At 42.1% G+C, this 24,918-nt stretch overlaps 1 protein-coding gene across 1 annotated transcript in view; it reads right to left on the bottom strand.

Moving 5' to 3' along the window:
* SYPL1 (synaptophysin like 1) overlaps positions 1–24,918 on the bottom strand; it is a 122,228-nt gene that overhangs the window by 40,075 nt on the left and 57,235 nt on the right. Inside the window, exon 4 of the mRNA XM_053716564.1 lies at positions 9,023–9,205. Coding sequence (XP_053572539.1) covers positions 9,023–9,205 — 183 coding nt within the window. The remainder of the gene's footprint in view (positions 1–9,022; positions 9,206–24,918) is intronic.

Genomic DNA, 24,918 nt, shown 5'->3' on the forward strand with positions numbered 1-24,918 from the left:
CCATAAGTCCCGAGTGGTGGCGTCTATTGGAAACATCTTTCTAAATATTGGAGGGGGTGAGAACGGCACACCGGGTCTATCCCACTCCTTAGTAACAATTTCAGTTAGTCTCTTAGGTATAGGAAAAACGTCAGTACTCGCCGGTACCGCAAAGTATTTATCCAACCTACACAGTTTCTCTGGTATTGCAACGGTGTTACAATCATTGAGAGCTGCTAAGACCTCCCCTAGTAATACACGGAGGTTCTCCAATTTAAATTTAAAATTTGAAATATCTGAGTCCAATCTGTTTGGATCAGAACCGTCACCCACAGAATGAAGCTCTCCGTCCTCATGCTCTGCGAGCTGTGACGCAGTATCAGACATGGCCCTAGTATTGTCAGCGCACTCTGTTCTCACCCCAGAGTGATCACGCTTGCCTCTTAGTTCTGGTAATTTAGACAAAACTTCAGTCATAACAGTAGCCATATCTTGTAATGTTATCTGTAATGGCCGCCCAGATGTACTAGGCGCCATAATATCACGCACCTCCCGGGCGGGAGATGCAGGTACTGCCGCGTGAGGCGAGTTAGTCGGCATAACTCTCCCCTCGCTGTTTGGTGAAATTTGTTCACATTGTACAGATTGACTTTTATTTAAAGTAGCATCAATACAGTTAGTACATAAATTTCTATTGGGCTCCACCTTGGCATTGGAACAAATGACACAGATATCTTCCTCTGAGTCAGACATGTTTAACACACTAGCAATAAACTTACAACTTGGTTATAATCTTTTTTAGCAAAAACGTACTGTGCCTCAAAGAGGTACTAAACGATTAAATGACAGTTGAAATAATGAACTGAAAAACAGTTATAGCATCAAACTTTAAAACAACACAACTTTTAGCAAAGGTTTGTTCCCATTAGTAAAATAACAATAATTAAATTTGACATAAAAATTACAGAGCAACGTTTTTATTCACAGTCACTATAAAATTCTCACAGCTCTGCTGAGAGAATCTACCTCCCTCCAAAGAAGTTTGAAGACCCCTGAGATCTGTCAGAGATGAACCGGATCATGCAGGAAATATAAGAGTAACTGACTGGAATTTTTTGATGCGTAGCAAAGAGCGCCAAAAACGGCCCCTCCCTCTCCCACACAGCAGTGAAGAGAAACGAAACTGTCACAATTAAAAGCAAACAACTGCCAAGTGGAAAATAATGCCCAAATATTTATTCACACAGTACCTCAGCAATGTAAACGATTCTACATTCCAGCAAAAAACGTTTAACATGATAAATACTTATTAAAAGGATTAGTGACCTTTAACAGAGTAGTTCCGGTGAAATACCATCCCCAGAATACTGAAGTGTATACATACATGTCATTATAACGGTATGGCAGGATTTTCTCATCAATTCCATTCAGAAAATAAAAACTGCTACATACCTCAATGCAGATTCATCTGCCCGCTGTCCCCTGATCTGAAGCCTTTACCTCCCTCAGATGGTCGAGAACAGCAATATGATCTTAACTACTCCGGTTAAAATCATAGTAAAAAACTCTAGCAGATTCTTCCTCAAACTCTGCCAGAGAAGTAATAACACGCTCCGGTGTTATTGTAAAATAACAAACTTTTGATTGAAGTCATAAAAACTAAGTATAATCACCAAAGTCCTCTCACACATCCTATCTAGTCGTTGGGTGCAAGAGAATGACTGGGACTGACGTAGGGGGGAGGAGCTATATGCAGCTCTGCTGGGTGAATCCTCTTGCATTTCCTGTTGGGGAGGAGTTATATCCCAGAAGTAATGATGACCCGTGGACTGATCACACATAACAGAAGAAAAATAGTACTCACTGGCACCATTTGAAAATAAAAACCTTCTTGATTGAAGAAACTAAACTAACACCTCACTTTACCTCTTCCTATTACTATACAGGCAAAGAGAATGACTGGGGGTGGAGGGAAGGGAGGAGCTATATATACAGCTCTGCTGTGGTGCTCCTTGCCACTTCCTGTTAGCAGGAGGTTAATATCCCACAAGGATGAAATCCGTGGACTCGTCATATCTTGTAGAGGAAATAATGTTATACAATTCTGCACATAGTGCTAGCTTTATACAACCTAATATTGCCGCTGGATTTTTTTTTTTTTTAAATAAAAGAGGGTTTTTTTAGACCCGCCCTCTGTGCTCTACTGAGCGGGTCTGGTTTTCCCTCAGAGCGCATCTTGCCAGATGTCTAGTCACAGCCCGGCCGCGCCATTACATTCAGTGTAGCTTGCTCCCCCTGTCAGACAGAGCAGGAGTGAGCTACACTGAGTGTAATGGCGCGGTCGGGCCGGGTTGTGACTAGACAGCTGGCCAGATGCGCTCTGAGGGAAAACCAGACCAGAGGGCGGGGTCTGAAAAACCCTCTTTTTTAAAAAAAAATTCCAGCGGCAATATTAGGTTGTATAAAGCTAGCACCAATATGTTATATAATTCTGCACCATGTGCAGAATTATATAACATTTTCTAGGTTTACTGGCCCTTTAATTACCACCATCTTAGGTACTGGCAGCTGTCTGCCAGTACCCAGTTTTCCAAAATTTGTCAGTTTTATTTAATTAAAAAACAAAACAAATTTTTTCTGTAGTGTAGCTACCTCATTTACCACCCTCCCCCTCCCAGATAGATTTCCCACCCTCTAATCTCAATTGCACTGTATGATACCCCTCTCCCTGCTGCTCTCAGAGATTTTTTTTCCCCAGTAGCGTAGCAGTCCCCCCCCCTCCCGCCCCAGCGATGGGCCAACCACCCGCCGCCCTCCTTACCCACCCACACCACCAACGATCGGTACCACCGCTGCACAATGTAGAGAGGGCCACAGAGTGCATTGTTACCTCTGCAACTTTATTTCTGCACTGCCCCACTCGTTAGGAATGCAGAAATAGCGCTCTCTCTCAACTTTTAGCAAGACTGCGGCAGAGACAGGCCCATAACAGCAGTGCCGTACAGGGTCCCTGTACGATGCTGGTCGTTAAGGGGTTAATGCAATATGCATTAGCTGTAACTGGTTTATGGTACTAAATGAGAGAAGCAACTAGGGTTAAAGGAACATGAAACCCACATTTCTTCTTTCATAGTTAGAAAGAGCACGCAATTTTAAACAACTTTCTAATTTACTTCTATTATCTAATTTGCTTTATTCTCTTGATATCCTTTGCTGAAAAGCACATCTAGATATGTTCAGTAGCTGCTGATTGATTGGTGGCTACACATAGATAACTCGTGTAATTGGCTCACCCATGTGCATTACTATTTCTCCAACAAATGATATCTAAAAAATGAAGCAAAAAAAAATAAAATAAAAAAAAAATACATTATATATATATATATAAAAATAAATAAATAAAATATATAAATAAGTAAATTGGAATGTTGTTTGAAAACATAAATTTATGCTTACCAGATAAATTCCTTTCCTTCCTGGCAGGGAGAGTCCACGACTTAATTCCTTACTGTTGGGAAATAAAACACCTGGCCACCAGAAGGAGGCAGAGACACCCCAGCCAAAGGCTTAAATATCCCTCCCACTTCCCCAATCCCCCAGTCATTCTGCCGAGGGAACAAGGAAAGTAGGAGAAACATCAGCGTATAAAAGGTGCCAGAATAAATAATATAAAAAGGGAGCCGCCCATCAAAAAAATAAAATTACGGGTGGGGTCGTGGACTCTCTCTGACAGGAAGGAAAGGAATTTGTCTGGTAAGCATAAATTATGTTTTCCTTCTTAAGGCAGGGAGAGTCCACAATTTCATTCCTTACTTTTGGGAAAACTATATCCAAGCTCCAGAGGACACTGAAAGAATAAGGGGAGGGAACAGAAATAAAAAAAAAAAAAAAAAAAAAAAAAAAAGGAGGCGGACCCTATTCTGAGGGCACCACAGCCTGCAAAACTTTTCTTTGGAAAGCTGCTTCAGCCGAAACAAACACATCAAAACTTGTAAAATTTAGAAAAAGTGTGTAAGGAGGACCAGGTAGCCGCCTTACAAATCTGGTCCATTGAGGCTTCGGTTCTTAAAAGCCCAAGAGGAAGCCACAGCTCTAGTGGAATGAGCCATTATCCTCTCAGGAGGCTGTCGTCCCTGTCTCATGAGCTAAGCGGATGACACTCTTCAACCAGAAAGATAGAGTAGCCTTCAGCCCCTTACGCTTCCCTGCATAGATGGCAAACAAAGAAGAAGATTGTCTGAATTCCTTAGTAGCCTGAAGATAGAACATCAAGGCACAACCCACATCTAGATTGTGAAGCAAAAGTTCCTTCACTGGAAGAGGATTAGGACACAAGGAAGGAAAAACAATTTCTTGATTAATGTTATGATTCAACACCACCTTAGGGAGGAACCCTAATTTAGTGCGTAAAACCGCCTTATCAGCATGAAAAAACAGATAAGGGGGAAAACATTGCAAAGCAGAAATCACAAACTCTGCGCGCAGAGGCAATAGCCAAAAAACAAAACAAAAAAACGAACCTTCCAAGATAATTTAATGTCAACAGTATGCATAGGCGCCTGCTGCAAAACACTAAGAACAAGATTGAGGCTCCAAGGCAGAGCCCCAGATCTAAACACAGGTCTTATCCTAGGCAGAGCCTTAACAAAGGAGTGCACATCCGGTAGCTCAGCCAACCTTTTGTGCAGTAACACCAACAGGGCCGATATCTGTCCCTTCAGGGAACTAACAGATAGGCCCTTCTCCAGTCCATTCTGGAGGAAAAATTTTGGCAACCTTAACCTTTATGCCAGAAAAAGCCACTCTTCACACCAGTACACTCCTCCACACTTTATGGTAGATACGACGAGTAACTGGCTTACGTGCTTGAACCAGAGAGTGCCGATAACACTCTCCGAGAACCCTCTTTTGGCAAAGACTAAGTGCTCAATCTCCACGCAGTCAGCCCCAGAGAATCTAGATTTTGATGAACGAAGGGACCCTGTATCAGCAGATCTCTGCAACAAAGTAACCTCCACTGAGATGAGGACATCCCCACCAGATCTGCAAACCACTTCATTCGTGGCCACGAAGGAGCAATCAGAATCACAGATGCTTGGTCCTGCTTGATGCAAGCCACCACACGAGGGAGAAGCGGTAATGCAGGAGTCTGAACTTCCATGGTACTGATAGGGCATCTATCAATTCCGCCTGAGGATCCCTCAACCCATACCTGGGTAGCTTGGTATTGAGGTGGGATGCCATGAGAGCTATCTCCGGCGTCCACAACTTGCTGCATATCTCTGCAAAAACCTCGGTTGAAGAGACCATTCCCCTGGGTGAAAGGATTGCCTGCTGAGGAAGTCCACTTGCCAGTTGTCCACACCTGGAATGTGGATCACTGACAGCATACATTTGTGAGACTGCCCACTTTAGTATCCACGATACTTTTCTCATCACCAAGGAACTTCTCGTTTCCCCTTGATGGTTGATATAGGCAACCAAGGTTATATTGTCTGATTGGAATCTGATAAAATGGGACAAAGCCAGAAGGGGCCAAAGCCTTCAAGGCATTGAAGATTGCCCGGAGTTTCAAAATATTGATCGGAAAGGAGGACTCCTCCTGAGTCCACAGACCTTGGGCCTTCTTGGCGCCCAAATGGCTCCCCAGCCGGAAAGGCTTGCGTCCGTAGTCCCAGTCTCCCAGGACGGTCTTAAAAAACACGTGCCTTGGGACAAATGATCTGGACAGAGCCACCAGGAGAGCGAGTCTCTCGATAGGCTGTTCAGTCCAATCTGTTGAGACAGATCTGAATGGTTGCAGTTCCATTGTCTAAGCATGCATAGTTGTAAGGGTCTGGCATGGACATCATTCCTTTTGCCAGATTCCATCTAAGACACAATGAGTCCGATTACCTCCATACACTGAGTGTCTTTTTGAGGCCTGGAGTGCAAGACATGCAGAAGTTAGCTTGCAACGTGTCTGATCTGTGAGGAATATCTTCATGGATATGGACTCTATTATAGTTCCCAGGAAATTCACCCTTGTACTTGGAGTAAGAGAACTCTTTTCCAAGTTAATCTTCCATCCATGTGATCGAAGAAGACTGAGAAGAGACTCTGAATGTTCTTCCGCTAGACAAAAAGATGGTGCCTGTACCAAGATATCGTCCAGGTAAGGCGCTACTGCAATACCTTGTGTTCTGGCAACGGCTAGTAGAGCCCCCAGAACCTTTGTAAATATCCTTGGAGCAGTAGCCAGGCCAAACTGAAGATCTATGAACTGGAAGTGCTGATACAGAAAAGCAAACCTCAGGAACTGAAAAGGTTCCCTGTGAATCGGGACGTGAAGGTATGCATCCTTTAGATCTATTAAGGTCATAAACTATCCTTCCTGAACCAGAGGCAGGACCATATTGTTTTCATCTTGAAAGAGGGAACACTCAGAAACGTGTTTAAGCACTTTAGGTCCAGAATTGGACGGAAAGTTCCCTCCTTCTTTGGAACCACTTCTGTAGGTACCAGGACACAATTACTCCTAGAGAGGAGAGATCACGTACACAACCTAAGAAGGCAGCCCTCTTTTCTGGTCTTGTCGAAAGACTGGAGAATAGGAATCTGCCCCTGGGCGGATGAGACTTGAATCCTATCCTGTATCCTTGAGATACAACCTCCAGGACCCAAGTATCCTGTACATCCTGGAAACAAGCGTCTGAAAAAAAAAAAGATAGTCTGCCCCCTATTCGATCTCGGATTGGGGGCCGCCCCTTAATGCCGATTTGTTCTCGGCGGGCTTCCTAGTCTGTTTGGACTTATTCCAGGAGTGAGCGGGCTTCCAAGTACTCTTGGGCTGCTCGGATTTGGAAGAGGACTGCTGTTGTTGCGACTTGTCAGCACGAAAATTAGAAAGTTGCAGTCTCTTAGGCCTATTCTTATCTTGCAATAGGAAGGCACTTTACCCTCCGGTAACCGTAGAGATAATGGAGTCCAGCCCTGTATCGAATAAAATCTTCCCTTTGAAGAGAAAGGAGTCTGGATTTAGAAGTCTTATCCGCAGACCAAGACTTCAACCAGAGAGCCCGGCGGCCTAGAACTGCAAAGCCAACAGTCTTTGCATTTATGCAAATAATCTGCATATTTTGCATCACAGATGAAGGAGTTAGCAATTCTCAGTGCCCTAATTCTCTCCTGAATATCCTCAAGGGGAATTTCCACCTCAATGAGCGGCGACAGAGTCTCATACCAGTAGGTAGCTGCTCCAGCAACCGCGGCTACAGCCGGTTGAAATAAAAACCATGTATGTTGAAACATCTTCCTTTGGAAAAGTTTCCATTATTTTTTATCCATAGGCTCTGTAAATGAAGAACTATCCTCTAGAGGGATAGAAGTATGCTTAGCCAGCGTGGAGATAGCGCCATCCACCTTCAGGATGGAGCCCCACAAATCTAATTGAGAGTTAGGGACCTGGAATAATTTTTTAAAAGTAGAAGAGGGGGAAAAAGAAGTTCCTACTCTTTCCCATTTGTTACCAATAATATTCACCATCTTAACTGGCACAGGAAAAGTCAGAGGGATCTTATCTTCGTAAACCCTGTCTAAATTTAGGGATCTTAGGCTCCTCAGGGAGTGTAGTCTCTGGAACCTCTAGAGTAGACAGAACCTCCTTTAATAAAAAATAAAAAAAAACACAGATGCTCAATTTTAAATCTAAAGGAGGGTTCCTCCGCTGAAGTAGGTTTAGTAACTAGAGGTCTCCGACTCAGAAAGTTAACCCTCTGAAGCTACTCAGGGTCGCAGACACTGCCGATTGTAACTGTGCGGTAAAGTCAGCTGAAAAAAAATCCCCCTCCAGATGGAGGATTAGTTGAGCCGCGGGAAATTGCATGTGGAGCAGGTAATGTAGAGGGTAGTAATTTCTCGGGACCCAGATTCCTGAGAAGTAGACAGCTCAAAAGGGCTAATAGCGCTATGAGTATTAGCAGGCTTGTCTCCCTTTTTAGACTTTAGAACAGTGTTTAGGAAAATGGAACAAAATTGGGCAGGCGGGCAAACCACAGCCTCCTCACAATATAAACAGGAATTATTGATCAGTACAGAAGGAGACTTTGGCTGGGGTGTCTTTGCCTCCTCCTGGTGGCCAGATGTTGTATTTACCAACAGTAAGGAAGGAAGTTATGGACTCTCCCTGCCTTATGGAAGGAAATTGTATTCTTTTTCTGAATATTTGGGTTTAATGTCCCTTTAAAACTTTAAAATAAAGTTTTGAGAATTAGACACTACCAATGTATAAGGATTTCCAGTATTGCCACATCACCTCAGGAGTTTGCACTATTCTTTCACTGCTAATATGTCTGAACTTTCCCACTTTTGGGTTTTTGTGGAAAAACATCCACGAGGAGAGCGAATATTCTAAAATCATTTTTGGTAGAATTTTTGAAAATCTGCCTTCAATTTCTGAGGACTGCAAAAAACAAACTATCAACTAGCTACAATGTGTGTGGGAATACTTGTAACGCTATAAGGATAAGAGCTGATCTTCCGCCCGCCATATTCAGAAATTGACTGACTCATCTGCAATCAACTAATCGTTGTCGTCCCTCCCCCCCGGGGCGTTTAGCCCCTTTGCTCAAACGTCAAGGCCCAGGGGAAACAACGATTAGTCGATTGCAGATGAGTCATCTGTCAATCAATTGCTAAATATAACGGGCGGAGGATTGGCTCTTATCCTTATAGCCTTACAAGTTAAATATCTCTAAAGATAAGTATATACTAAACATTTCATGACTGAAAGTCTCATTCATTTTTTTAACTTCTATCGTATGACTTGAGCTAATAAGCTCAAGTTTACATTCACTTTAAGCTGCAGTGAAACGTATAATGGTCAGTAAGAGAATTATATGTAGGAGGGGTATGTAGCCTAAAAACTTCAGGGAGGTTTCTACGCAGTCTAGAAATAAGTTTGAGAAACCTTTAAAACAACGGGTTCTATTTCCAGATAAAGGCTGTTATATATTTGCAGTTTACTATGCACAATTACTAAACGCAATTCTAATTATACTCATACCACAGAAATGTTTAGGCTTCTCATGCTGGTATGATCACCAGGGTTACAGATAACATCATTGGTGCAATAATGGTCTACAATCACAGCTGGATCAGTAGATGTCTTGATATCCGTCAAACCTTTAGCCCATGCCGAAGAACTGACCAGCCACATGAAGGCAAAGATGACTGTAATCCCGAAGTCCTTAATAAAAAAAATAAAAACAATGCTTTAAATCATCACAGGTATTTTGTACACATTTGATACATGAATAGTTTGGCAAACTACACTTTTGCAACACTATTATTCACCAAATGGTATAAAAGAACTACACAGCTATACTGTTGTATTAAGTAGCAAGAATTGGATATTAAAAGGAAGTACATTTCTAAGACAAAGAGATGACAACACATTTGTAAAAAAAAAAAAAAAAAAAAAAAAAAAAAAAAAAAAAAAAAAAAAAAAAAAAAAGGGACGTCAAATATTTTTACTGTGATCTTCAGAATACCAATTTTTTAGTACCAAACTTCATATGGAAGAGATGATTTTTTTTTTTTAAATAAAACTTGTAATGTAGCAACAAAGACTGATATCTTAAAGGGACAGTAATCTCAAAATAAAATGAAAAGCTCTATCTGAATCACGAAAGTTTAAAACTATTTTCAAATGTAATTCTTTTATCAAATTTGCTTTGTTCTCTTGGTATATTTCATTGAAGAGTAAAACTAGGTAGGCTCATAAGAGCTCAGGAGTGTGCACGTGTCTTTAGTACTCTATGGCAGCAGTATTTTGCAACATTGTATAACAAAGCTAGTTTTACTCTTCAATAAAAGATACCAAAAGCACAAAGCAATTTTGATAGAAGTAAAAATGGAAGGTTTAAAAAAAAAAAAAAATGTATGTATGTGTGTGTGTGTATATATATATATAAATAAATAAATAAATAAATAAATAAGTGTTAAACCCCACTTCTTTCATTCCTGCAGCTTTGATTAATGTGATAGCATGAGAAAGCCGGGAAATGTAGTTTTAAACATGGCTTACAGAAGATGCACAATGGTTGGCTTGCTGGAGGAGGACATTATAGCATTCTATAGAGGGCTCAAACATCTACATGTCAGGTCCAGTTTTTTTTAAAACTAGGAACTTTGAACTAGGGGCGGAATGGATCTGATCGTTTCCATTTTGAACGATGGAACACTCAGAAACTTTTTCAAACACTTTAGGTCCAGAATCGGGCGGAACGTGCTCTCGTTCTTTGGAACCACAAAAAGATTTACATAGTACCCTAGACCCTTTTCTGCTAGGGGTACTGGTACGATAACAACTAGAGAGGAGAGATTGCTCACACATTCTAGTAAGGCTTCTTTCTTTTTTGGTCTCGTAGAGAGGTTTGATAGGTGGACTCTGCCCCTGGGCGGATGGGATCTGAACCCTATCCTGTAACCCTGGGCGACAACGTCCAGAACCCAAGGATCCTAAACGTCCTGCAACCAGACTTCTGAGAAAAGAGATAATCTGCCCCCTACTTGGTCTGGAGACCGGTCGGGGGCCACCCTTTCATGCCGGTTGTGTCTCGGCGGGCTTCTTGCACTGCTTAGACTTGTTCCAAGAATGAGCTGGTTTCCAAGTTCCCTTGGACTAGTCTGCTTTCGCGGCGGGCTGCTGGCGCTGGGCCTTGTCCGCACGAAAGGGGCGAAAAGTAGATCCTTTAGGCTTAGCTTTCTTATCCTGCGGTAGGAAAGCTCCCTTACCTCCCGTAACCGTGGATATGATCGAATCCAATCCTGGACCGAACAGAATATTTCCTTGAAAAGGCAGGGACAACAGCCTTGACTTAGAGGTCATGTCCGCAGACCAAGACTTTAGCCACAGAGCCCTGCAAACTAAAATAGAAAAACCTGACACCTTAGCGAACAGGCAAATAATTTGCATATTGGCAACACATATGAAAGAATTGGCGATCTTCAGCGCCTTAATCTTATCCTGTATCTCGTCGATGGAAGTCTCCCCCTTGACCATTTCACACAGGGATTCACGCCAATATGTCACAGCACCGGCAACCGCGGCCACAGTCGCTGCCTGCTGAAAAACAAACCCTGTGTGTTGAAATTTTTTTCATTAACATGTTTTTCAACTTTTTATCCATGGGCTCTTTAAACGACGAACAATCCTCTAGGGGAATAGTTGTCTACTTCACGAGCGTGGAGATAGCACCATCAACCTTAGGGACAGTACCCCACAGCTCCAGCTGAGAGTCTGGGACAGGGAACAGTTTCTTAAAGGAAGAAGAAGGGGAAAAGGAAGAACCTAATCACTCCCATTCATTCTTAATAAAGTTTGCCATCTTAACAGGAACCGGGAAGGCCTGAGGCACTACCCTGTCCTCATACACCTTATCAAGCTTAGGAATCGCAGGTTCTTCTGGAAGTTTCGGTTCCGGAACCTCCAGAGTAGAAAGCACTTGTTTCAGCAAAAAGCGCAAATTTTCCATCCTAAACCTAAAGTCAATCGGAGGTTTAGATGACACTGACTCTGACCCAGAAGGGGCCTCCTCCGAAGAGTCAGAGTGGGCCTAGTTATCGTATAACGCCTCAGAAATTTACACAGGCGTAGACAATCCCTGGGCCGGGCCGCCACGATACGCCCTACGCTAGCGCTTAGCAGAACGTGGTAAGGCATGGATCACTTTCGATACCGCCGTTTGCAGTTGATCCGCAAAATCTGACGGCTAACGAATCTCTCCAGCAGGAGTAACGGTTGGACCCTGGGGCGCTGCATGTTCAATTGGAGATGAATGCAGTGAACGCACCTCACAGGACGGGGAACTCTCAGAAGAGGACGGCTCAGTAGTACTAGACATCCGTTTACTTTTAGATGTCGTAACTTTATAAAGGCATAGGGAACATAGTTGAGCAGGCTGTTCTACCAAAACCTCCTCACAATCAACACAGGAATGAGATCTTGTTAAAGAGGGAGAACCCTCTAACGCGCCGGAGTCCTCCATAGGTTGCGCTTTTATTACGGACTAAATTAACTTAATAAACAGGCACCTTTATAACCTCCAATGGCCGGGGCACTCACCACCTCCTATGACCCGGACTACAGAAACCGTTTCATCTCCTGCGCCACAGATCAACAGAGGAAGATAGCCCCACCCGGTCACATGGAATGCCTGGCAGGACCGCCCTTGCCTAAGGAAAAAACACGCCAAAAAATGGTTGCGCCATACTCCCATAATTCACCTGAAAGTTCCACACATTGCCAGAGCCTCATCTCGCACATAACGCAGCAATGACACAATAAACAATATCATGTATAACCCCCCTGTTCAATAATCCCCTTACTAGGAATATTAAACCTTTATTCCGTAAAGATAAAAAGGCATCACACCGTGACCCTGACTTCTGTGTTATCATTATGTAATAAAAAATGAAACTATCTTTCCAGAATCTACGCTGTGGAACAGGAACACGGCCCTTCAAGTGTGACAGGTTAGTAGCCTCGCTCCTGACATGGACTTGAGTGCAAAAAGCAGGCAGTGAAACTCGTCAACGCTGATTGCTTGTGGAGCTGTTAATATGAGTCGGGATGGTTTCGCAGAAAGACTCTCCCTGTATCTCCGGACTCTAACTTTTGCCCAGGCTCTCACTGAGAGGCTGACAGGACTACTTAAAACTCCAGTCCCAAAGCGAAGAGTACTACCCTACATAAAAGACTACTCCGATCTTCTGCACTTCTCCTCCTGTGACAAAAGGCAAAGAATGACTGGGGGGGATGAGGGAAGTGGGGGGGAGGTATTTAAGTCTTTGGCTGGGGCGTCTTTGCCTCCTCCTCGTGGCCAGGTTCTTAATTCACAACAGTAATGAATGAAGCCGTGGACTCTCCTCCCCTTTAGATGGAAAAGGATGAGTCTTAATTTGTAAATACTAAACGGGTGAACCAAGCAATTAAAATCATACTTACTAATACATTAATTTGCTTACACTTAAAAGTGGAAACATATCAATATTGGTGAGCAGATGTACTATATGTACTAAAGTAGGTAGGAATGCATGATATAATTCTTCCCTTACTGTCAAAGTCAGATCACACACTGGAGAAAAGCAAGCCTAAAGTTTTACAATGACAGCTCAAAAAAGATGCAATCACCCAAATGGAATTCTGCTTTTTTCTCAGATAATAGGTTACCAGGATCACAAAGCAAATCTAAGTGGCTAAAGAAGCTTTGGTAACGATCTTAACTTTTCTGGCACCAAAATAATAAGTCTGTGTAGAAAAGTCTCTTGTTCTTATTGTACGAATCAGGCAGAATAAAGGAGCCATAAGTAATCTGACAAATTTGGCAGAAAAAAAAAATGTGTAAAAGTTTAAAAGGATGAGACGGTGGAGAATGATGAGAGTGGAGAATGAGCATGGAGAGGAGGAGGAGGATGAAAACACAAATTAAATTAAAAAAAATAAAAAATGGAGGGATTTAGATCTTTCCAAATCTTAAAACAATTCAAGATCAAGATTAAAAGGCAATCTGTACTGGAAAAGAACTAAAAATGTGGAAGCCTAGGGGACATTCCCATACATACAAGATTAAAGGGGCAGTAAAGTCAAAATTTAACCCAACATTTTCCTTTTATGATTCAGATAGAGAATAGAATTTGAAACATTCCAAATGACTTCAATTATCTAATTTGCTTAATTCATTAGATATCTTTTGTTGAAGAAAAAGCAATGCATATGGGTGAGCCAATCAAACAAGGCACCTATGTGCAGTCAAAAATCAGCAGCTACTGAGCCTATCTAGATATGCTTTTCAGCAAAAGGATCAATAGAATGAAGCAAAATTAAATAATAGAAGTAAATTAGAAAGTTGTTAAAAATTGCATGTTCCTTCAAATAATAAAAGGGAAAAAAAAAACATAATTTATGCTTACCTGATAAATGTATTTCTCTTGTGATGTATCGAGTCCACGGATTCATCCTTACTTGTGGGATATTCTCCTCCCCTACAGGAAGTGGCAGAGAGAGCACCCACAGCAGAGCTGCCTATATAGCTCCCCCCTTAGCTCCACCCCCCAGTCATTCGACCGAAGGCTAGGAAGAAAAAGGAGAAACTATAGGGTGCAGTGGTGACTGAAAGTTTAAAAATAAAAATATATATGCCTGTCTTAATAAACAGGGCGGGCCGTGGACTCGATACATCACAAGAGAAATAAATTTATCAGGTAAGCATAAATTATGTTTTCTCTTGTAAGATGTATCGAGTCCACGGATTCATCCTTACTTGTGGGATACCAATACCAAAGCTTTAGGACACGGATGAAGGGAGGGACAAGACAGGGACCTTAAAACGGAAGGCACCACTGCTTGTAGAACCTTTCTCCCAAAAATAGCCTCCGAAGAAGCAAAAGTATCAAATTTGGAAAATTTGGAAAAAGTATGAAACGAAGACCAAGTCACCGCATTACAAATCTGTTCAACAGAAGCCTCGTTTTTAAAAGCCATGTGGAAGCCACATCTCTAGTAGAATGATCAGTAATTCTTTCAGGAGACTGTTGGCCAGCAGTCTCATAAGCCAAACGGATGATGCTTTTCAGCCAAAAGGAAAGAGAGGTAGCCGTAGCCTTCTGACCTCTCCGCTTACCAGAATAAACATCAAACAATGACCTGAATAAACAACAAACAATGAAGATGTTTGACGGAAATCTTTAGTTGCTTGCAAGTAGAACTTTAAAGCACGAACCACATCAAGATTGTGCAACAGACGTTCCTTCTTTGAAGGAGGATTAGGACACAGTGAAGGAACAACAATCTCTTGATTAATATTCTTATAAGAAACAACCTTAGGAAGAAACCCAGGTTTGGTATGCAAAACCACCTTATCTGCATGGAAAATAAGATAAGGGGAATCACACTGTAAAGTATATAGCTCAGAAACTCTTCGAGCCGAAGAGATAGCTACTAAAAACAAAACTTTCCAAGATAGAAGCTTAATATCCATGGAATGCATAGGTTCAAACGGAACCCCTTGAAGAACTTTAAGAACTAAATTTAGGCTCCATCGCGGAGCAAGAGGTTTAAATACAGGCTTGATTCTGACCAAAGCCTGACTAAACGCTCGAACGTCTGGGACATCTGCCAGACGTTTGTGTAGAAGAATAGACAAAGCAGATATTTGTCCTTATAAGGAACTAGCTGATAATCCCTTCTCCAAACCTTCTTGGAGAAAAGACAATATTCTAGGAATCCTAATCTTACTCCACGAGTAACCTTTGGATTCACACCAATAAAGATTTGCGCCAAATCTTATGATAGATCTTCCTGGTGACAGGCTTTCTAGCCTGAATCAGGGTATCAATGACCGACTCAGAGAAACCACGCTTTGATAGAATCAGGCGTTCAATCTCCAGCAGTCAGACGCAGAGAAACTAGATTTGGATGCGTGAACAGACCTTGGATTAGAAGGTCCTGCCTCATTGGCAGAGTCCATGGTAGAACCGAGGACATGTCCACTAGGTCTGCATACCTAGTCCTGCGTGGCCACGCAGGTGCTATCAGAATCACTGAAGCTCTCTCCTGCTTTGTTCTGGCAACCAGACATAGAAGGAGAGGAAATACATAGGCCAGATTGAAGGACCAAGGCACTGCTAGAGCATCTATCAGTACCGCCTTGGGATCCCGGGACCTGGACCCATAACGAGAACGTTTGGCATTCTGACGGGACGCCATCAGATGCAATTCTGGTGTGCCCCATAGCTGAATCAGCTGGGCAAATACCTCAGGATGGAGTTCCCACTCCCCCAGATGAAAAGTCTAACGACTTAGGAAATCCGCCTCCCAGTTCTCTACTCCTGGGATGTGGATTGCTGAGAGATGGCAAGAGTGATCCTCTGCCCATCGGATTATTTTGGTTACCTCCATCATCACTAGAGAACTCCTTGTTCCTCCTTGATGATTGATATAAGCTACAGTCGTGATGTTGTCCGACTGAAACCTGATGAATTTGGCCGCAGCAAGCTAAGGAAACGCCTTAAGCGTATTGAATATCGCTCTCAGTTCTAGAATGTTTATCGGAAGAAGAGATTCCTCCCGAGAACATAAGCCCTGTGCTTTCAGGGAGTTCCAGACTGCATCCCAGCCTAGCATCTGTCGTTACAATGAGCCACTCTGGCCTGCGGAAACGCATTCCCTGAGACAGGTGGTCCTGAGACAACCACCAGAGAAGAGAATCTCTGGTCTCCTGGTCCAGATGCAGTTGAGAAGACACATCTGCATAATCCCCATTCCACTGTTTGAGCATGCATTGATGTAGTGGTCTGAGGTGTAGGCGGGCAAAAGGAACTATGTCCATTGCCGCTACCATGAGTCCAATAACCTCCATATACTGAGCCACTGATGGCCGAGGAATGGAATGAATAGCTCGGCAAGTGGTTAAGAGCTTTGATTTTCTGACCGCCATCAGAAATATTTTCATTTCTACCGAGTCTGAGTCCCTAGGAAGGAAACTCTTATAAAAGGGAAGAGAGAACTCTTTATGTTCACCGTCCACCCGTGAGATCTCAGAAAAGTCAACACAATGTCCGTGTGAGACTTGGATAGCTGGAAAGTTGACGCCTGAAATAAGATGTTGTCTAGATAAGGCGCCACTGCTATGCCCCGTGGTCGTAGAACCGCCAGAAGGGACCCTAGCACCCTTGTGAAAATTCTGTGAATAGGGATGTGTAGATACGCATCCTTTAAGTCCACGGTGGTCATATATTGACCCACCTGGATCAGAGGTAGAATAGACCAAATAGTCTCCATCTTGAATGATGGAATTTGAGGAACTTGTTTAGAATGTTGAGATCCAAGATTGATCTGAAAGTTCCCTCTTTTTTGGAAACCACAAACAGGTTTGAGTAAAAACCTAGCCCCTGTTCCTCTTTTGGGACTGGGCGGATCACCCCCATGGTAGGTAGGTCTTCTACACAGCGTAAGAACGCCTCTCTCTTTGTCTGGTTTGCAGACAATAGAGAAATGTGAAAAGTCCCCCTTGGAAGAGAGCCTTTGAATTCCAGAAAATATCCCTGGGACACAATTTCTAAAACCCAGGGATCGTGAACATCTCTTGCCCAAGCCTGAGCGAAGAGAGAGAGTCTGCCCCCTACTAGATCCGGTCCTGGATTGGGGGCTACCCCTTCATGCTGTCTTAAGAGGCAGCTGCAGGCTTCTTGGCCTGTTTACCCTTGTCCCAAGCCTGGTTAGGTCTCCAGACTGACTTGGATTGGGCAAAATTCCCCTCTTGCTTTGCAGCAGAGGAAGCTGAAGCGGGACCACTCTTGAAATTCCAAAAGGAACGAAAATTATTTTGTTTGGTCCTCATCTTATTTGATCTATCCTGAGGGAGGGCATGACCTTTCCCTCCAGTTATGTCTGAAATAATCTCTTTCAGTTCAGGCCCGAATAGGGTCTTTCCTTTGAAAGGGATGTTCAAAAGTTTAGTTTTAGATGACACATCAGCAGACCAGGATTTAAGCCATAACACCCTGCGTGCTAAAATGGCAAAACCTGAATTCTTTGCCGCTAATTTAGCCAGTTGAAAAGCAGCATCTGTAATAAAAGAATTAGCCAATTTATGGGCCTTAATTCTGTCCAAAATTTCTTCTAATGGAGTCTCCATCTGAAGAGCCTCTTCTAGAGCCTCAAACCAGAAAGCAGCTGCAGTAGTTGCAGGAACAATGCACGCAATAGGTTGAAGAAGAAAACCTTGATGAACAAAAATTTTCTTCAGGAGACCCTCTAATTTTTTATCCACAGGATCTTTGAAAGCACAACTGACTTCAATAGGTATAGTTGTACGCTTAGACAGAGTAGAAATAGCTCCCTCCACCTTAGGAACTGCCTGCCACGAGTCCCGCATGGTGTCAGATATGGGAAAAATGTTCTTAAAAACAGGAGGGGGAATGAACGGAATACCTGGTCTATCCCACTCCTTAGCAATAATATTCACAATCCTCTTAGGGACTGGAAAAAACATAATTTATGTGAGAACTTACCTGATAAATTCATTTCTTTCATATTAGCAAGAGTCCATGAGCTAGTGACGTATGGGATATACATTCCTACCAGGAGGGGCAAAGTTTCCCAAACCTCAAAATGCCTATAAATACACCCCTCACCACACCCACAGTTCAGTTTAACGAATAGCCAAGAAGTGGGGTGATAAAAAAGTGCGAAAGCATATAAAATAAGGAATTGGAATAATTGTGCTTTATACAAAATCATAACCACCACAAAAAAAGGGCGGGCCTCATGGACTCTTGCTAATATGAAAGAAATGAATTTATCAGGTAAGTTCTCACATAAATTATGTTTTCTTTCATGTAATTAGCAAGAGTCCATGAGCTAGTGACGTATGGGATAATGACTACCCAAGATGTGGATCTTTCCACACAAGAATCACTAGAGAGGGAGGGATAAAATAAAGACAGCCAATTCCTGCTGAAAATAATCCACACCCAAAAATAAAGTTTAACGAAAAACATAAGCAGAAGATTCAAACTGAAACCGCTGCCTGAAGTACTTTTCTACCAAAAACTGCTTCAGAAGAAGAAAATACATCAAAATGGTAGAATTTAGTAAAAGTATGCAAAGAGGACCAAGTTGCTGCTTTGCAAATCTGGTCAACCGAAGCTTCATTCCTAAACGCCCAGGAAGTAGAAACTGACCTAGTAGAATGAGCTGTAATCCTTTGAGGCTGAGTTTTACCCGACTCAACATAGGCAAGATGAATTAAAGATTTCAACCAAGATGCCAAAGAAATGGCAGAAGCTTTCTGGCCTTTTCTAGAACCGGAAAAGATAACAAATAGACTAGAAGTCTTTTGGAAAGATTTCGTAGCTTCATCATAATATTTCAAAGCTCTAACAACATCCAAAGAATGCAACGATTTCTCCTTAGAATTCTTAGGATTAGGACATAATGAAGGAACCACAATTTCTCTACTAATGTTGTTGGAATTCACAACTTTAGGTAAAAATTCAAAAGAAGTTCGCAACACCGCCTTATCCTGATGAAAAATCAGAAAAGGAGACTCACAAGAAAGAGCAGATAATTCAGAAACTCTTCTGGCAGAAGAGATGGCCAAAAGGAACAAAACTTTCCAAGAAAGTAATTTAATGTCCAATGAATGCATAGGTTCAAACGGAGGAGCTTGAAGAGCTCCCAGAACCAAATTCAAACTCCAAGGAGGAGAAATTGACTTAATATCAGGTTTTATACGAACCAAAGCTTGTACAAAACAATGAATATCAGGAAGAATAGCAATCTTTCTGTGAAAAAGAACAGAAAGAGCAGAGATTTGTCCTTTCAAAGAACTTGCGGACAAACCCTTATCTAAACCATCCTGAAGAAAACTGTAAAATTCTCGGTATTCTAAAAGAATGCCAAGAAAAATGATGAGAAAGACACCAAGAAATATACGCCTTCCAGACTCTATAATATATCTCTCGAGATACAGATTTACGAGCCTGTAACATAGTATTAATCACAGAGTCAGAGAAACCTCTTTGACCAAGAATCAAGCATTCAATCTCCATACCTTTAAATTTAAGGATTTCAGATCCTGATGGAAAAAAGGACCTTGTGACAGAAGGTCTGGTCTTAACGGAAGAGTTCACGGTTGGCAAGAGGCCATCCGGACAAGATCCGCATACCAAAACCTGTGAGGCCATGCCGGAGCTACCAGCAGAACAAACGAGCATTCCTTCAGAATCTTGGAGATTACTCTTGGAAGAAGAACTAGAGGCGGAAAGATATAGGCAGGATGATACTTCCAAGGAAGTGATAATGCATCCACTGCCTCCGCCTGAGGATCCCGGGATCTGGACAGATACCTGGGAAGTTTCTTGTTTAGATGGGACGCCATCAGATCTATTTCTGGAAGTTCCCACATTTGAACAATCTGAAGAAATACCTCTGGGTGAAGAGACCATTCGCCCGGATGAAACGTTTGGCGACTGAGATAATCCGCTTCCCAATTGTCTATACCTGGGATATGAACCGCAGAGATTAGACAGGAGCTGGATTCCGCCCAAACCAGAATTCGAGATACTTCTTTCATAGCCAGAGGACTGTGAGTCCCTCCTTGATGATTGATGTATGCCACAGTTGTGACATTGTCTGTCTGAAAACAAATGAACGATTCTCTCTTCAGAAGAGGCCAAAACTGAAGAGCTCTGAAAATTGCACGGAGTTCCAAAATATTGATCGGTAATCTCACCTCCTGAGATTCCCAAACTCCTTGTGCCGTCAGAGATCCCCACACAGCTCCCCAACCTGTGAGACTTGCATCTGTTGAAATTACAGTCCAGGTCGGAAGCACAAAAGAAGCCCCCTGAATTAAACGATGGTGATCTGTCCACCATGTTAGAGAGTGTCGAACAATCTGTTTTAAAGATATTGAGATATCTTCGTGTAATCCTTGCACCATTGCTTCAGCATACAGAGCTGAAGAGGTCGCATGTGAAAACGAGCAAAGGGGATCGCGTCCGATGCAGCAGTCATAAGACCTAGAATTTCCATGCATAAGGCTACCGAAGGGAATGATTGTGACTGAAGGTTTCGACAAGCTGCAATCAATTTTAGACGTCTCTTGTCTGTTAAAGACAGAGTCATGGACACTGAATCCATCTGGAAACCCAGAAAGGTTACCCTTGTCTGAGGAATCAAAGAACTTTTTGGTAAATTGATCCTCCAACCATGATCTTGAAGAAACAACACAAGTCGATTCGTATGAGATTCTGCTAAATGTAAAGACTGAGCAAGTACCAAGATATCGTCCAAATAAGGAAATACCACAATACCCTGTTCTCTGATTACAGACAGAAGGGCACCGAGAACCTTTGTAAAAATTCTTGGAGCTGTAGCTAGGCCAAACGGCAGAGCCACAAACTGGTAATGCTTGTCCAGAAAAGAGAATCTCAGGAACTGATAATGATCTGGATGAATCGGAATATGCAGATATGCATCCTGTAAATCTATTGTGGACATATAATTCCCTTGCTGAACAAAAGGCAAGATAGTCCTTACAGTTACCATCTTGAACGTTGGTATTCTTACATAACGATTCAATATTTTTAGATCCAGAACTGGTCTGAAGGAATTCTCCTTCTTTGGTACAATGAAGAGATTTGAATAAAACCCCATCCCCTGTTCCGGAACTGGAACTGGCATAATTACTCCAGTCAACTCTAGATCTGAAACACATTTCAGAAATGCTTGAGCTTTTACTGGATTTACTGGGACACGGGAAAGAAAAAATCTCTTTGCAGGAGGTCTCATCTTGAAACCAATTCTGTACCCTTCTGAAACAATGCTCTGAATCCAAAGATTGTGAACAGAATTGATCCAAATTTCCTTGAAAAAACATAATTTATGTAAGAACTTACCTGATAAATTCATTTCTTTCATATTAGCAAGAGTCCATGAGCTAGTGACGTATGGGATATACATTCCTACCAGGAGGGGCAAAGTTTCCCAAACCTTAAAATGCCTATAAATACACCCCTCACCACACCCACAAATCAGTTTAACGAATAGCCAAGAAGTGGGGTGATAAGAAAAAAAGTGCGAAGCATATAAAATAAGGAATTGGAATAATTGTGCTTTATACAAAAAAATCATAACCACCACAAAAAAGGGTGGGCCTCATGGACTCTTGTTAATATGAAAGAAATGAATTTATCAGGTAAGTTCTTACATAAATTATGTTTTCTTTCATGTAATTAACAAGAGTCCATGAGCTAGTGACGTATGGGATAATGACTACCCAAGATGTGGATCTTTCCACGCAAGAGTCACTAGAGAGGGAGGGATAAAATAAAGACAGCCAATTCCTGCTGAAAATAATCCACACCCAAAATAAAGTTTAACAAAAAACATAAGCAGAAGATTCAAACTGAAACCGCTGCCTGAAGAACTTTTCTACCAAAAACTGCTTCAGAAGAAGAAAATACATCAAAATGGTAGAATTTAGTAAAAGTATGCAAAGAGGACCAAGTTGCTGCTTTGCAGATCTGGTCAACCGAAGCTTCATTCCTAAACGCCCAGGAAGTAGATACTGACCTAGTAGAATGAGCTGTAATTCTTTGAGGCGGAATTTTACCCGACTCAACATAGGCAAGATGAATTAAAGATTTCAACCAAGATGCCAAAGAAATGGCAGAAGCTTTCTGGCCTTTTCTAGAACCGGAAAAGATAACAAATAGACTAGAAGTCTTACGGAAAGATTTCGTAGCTTCAACATAATATTTCAAAGCTCTAACAACATCCAAAGAATGCAATGATTTCTCCTTAGAATTCTTAGGATTAGGACATAATGAAGGAACCACAATTTCTCTACTAATGTTGTTGGAATTCACAACTTTAGGTAAAAATTCAAAAGAAGTTCGCAACACCGCCTTATCCTGATGAAAAATCAGAAAAGGAGACTCACACGAAAGAGCAGATAATTCAGAAACTCTTCTAGCAGAAGAGATGGCCAAAAGGAACAAAACTTTCCAAGAAAGTAATTTAATGTCCAAAGAATGCATAGGTTCAAACGGAGGAGCTTGAAGAGCTCCCAGAACCAAATTCAAACTCCAAGGAGGAGAAATTGACTTAATGACAGGTTTTATACGAACCAAAGCTTGTACAAAACAATGAATATCAGGAAGAATAGCAATCTTTCTGTGAAAAAGAACAGAAAGAGCGGAGATTTGTCCTTTCAAAGAACTTGCGGACAAACCCTTATCTAAACCATCCTGAAGAAACTGTAAAATTCTCGGTATTCTAAAAGAATGCCAAGAAAAATGATGAGAAAGACACCAAGAAATATAAGTCTTCCAGACTCTATAATATATCTCTCGAGATACAGATTTACGAGCCTGTAACATAGTATTAATCACGGAGTCAGAGAAACCTCTATGACCAAGAAACAAGCGTTCAATCTCCATACCTTTAAATTTAAGGATTTCAGATCCGGATGGAAAAAAAGGACCTTGTGACAGAAGGTCTGGTCTTAACGGAAGAGTCCATGGCTGGCAAGATGCCATCCGGACAAGATCCGCATACCAAAACCTGTGAGGCCATGCCGGAGCTATTAGCAGAACAAACAAGCATTCCCTCAGAATCTTGAAGATTACTCTTGGAAGAAGAACTAGAGGCGGAAAGATATAGGCAGGATGATACTTCCAAGGAAGTGATAATGCATCCACTGCCTCCGCCTGAGGATCCCGGGATCTGGACAGATACCTGGGAAGTTTCTTGTTTAGATGAGAGGCCATCAGATCTATCTCTGGGAGCCCCCACAATTGAACAATCTGAAGAAATACCTCTGGGTGAAGAGACCATTCGCCCGGATGCAACGTTTGGCGACTGAGATAATCCGCTTCCCAATTGTCTATACCTGGGATATGAACCGCAGAGATTAGACAGGAGCTGGATTCCGCCCAAACCAAAATCCGAGATACTTCTTTCATAGCCAGAGGACTGTGAGTCCCTCCTTGATGATTGATGTATGCCACAGTTGTGACATTGTCTGTCTGAAAACAAATGAACGATTCTCTCTTCAGAAGAGGCCAAAACTGAAGAGCTCTGAAACTGCACGGAGTTCCAAGATATTGATCGGTAATCTCACCTCCTGAGATTCCCAAACTCCTTGTGCCGTCAGAGATCCCCACACAGCTCCCCAACCTGTGAGACTTGCATCTGTTGAAATTACAGTCCAGGTCGGAAGAACAAAAGAAGCCCCCTGAATTAAACGATGGTGATCTGTCCACCATGTTAGAGAGTGCCGAACAATCGGTTTTAAAGATATTAATTGATATATCTTCGTGTAATCCCTGCACCATTGGTTCAGCATACAGAGCTGAAGAGGTCGCATGTGAAAACGAGCAAAGGGGATCGCGTCCGATGCAGCAGTCATAAGACCTAGAATTTCCATGCATAAGGCTACCGAAGGGAATGATTGAGACTGAAGGTTTCGACAGGCTGTAATCAATTTTAGACGTCTCTTGTCTGTTAAAGACAAAGTCATGGACACTGAATCTATCTGGAAACCCAGAAAGGTTACCCTTGTTTGAGGAATCAAAGAACTTTTTGGTAAATTGATCCTCCAACCATGATCTTGAAGAAACAACACAAGTCGATTAGTATGAGACTCTGCTAAATGTAAAGACGGAGCAAGTACCAAGATATCGTCCAAATAAGGAAATACCACAATACCCTGTTCTCTGATTACAGACAGAAGGGCACCGAGAATCTTTGTGAAAATTCTTGGAGCTGTAGCAAGGCCAAACGGTAGAGCCACAAATTGGTAATGCTTGTCTAGAAAAGAGAATCTCAGGAACTGATAATGATCTGGATGAATCGGAATATGCAGATATGCATCCTGTAAATCTATTGTGGACATATAATTCCCTTGCTGAACAAAAGGCAATATAGTCCTTACAGTTACCATCTTGAACGTCGGTATCCTTACATAACGATTCAATAATTTTAGATCCAGAACTGGTCTGAAGGAATTCTCCTTCTTTGGTACAATGAAGAGATTTGAATAAAACCCCATCCCCTGTTCCGGAACTGGAACTGGCATAATTACTCCAGCCAACTCTAGATCTGAAACACAATTCAGAAATGCTTGAGCTTTCACTGGATTTACTGGGACATGGGAAAGAAAAAATCTCTTTGCAGGAGGTCTCATCTTGAAACCAATTCTGTACCCTTCTGAAACAATGTTCTGAATCCAAAGATTGTGAACAGAATTGATCCAAATTTCTTTGAAAAAACGTAACCTGCCCCCTACCAGCTGAACTGGAATGAGGGCCGTACCTTCATGTGAACTTAGAAGCAGGCTTTGCCTTTCTGGCAGGCTTGGATTTATTCCAGACTGGAGATGGTTT

This window comes from Bombina bombina, chromosome 6 (genome assembly GCF_027579735.1).
Source record: "Bombina bombina isolate aBomBom1 chromosome 6, aBomBom1.pri, whole genome shotgun sequence".
Taxonomy (NCBI): Eukaryota; Metazoa; Chordata; class Amphibia; order Anura; family Bombinatoridae; genus Bombina; species Bombina bombina.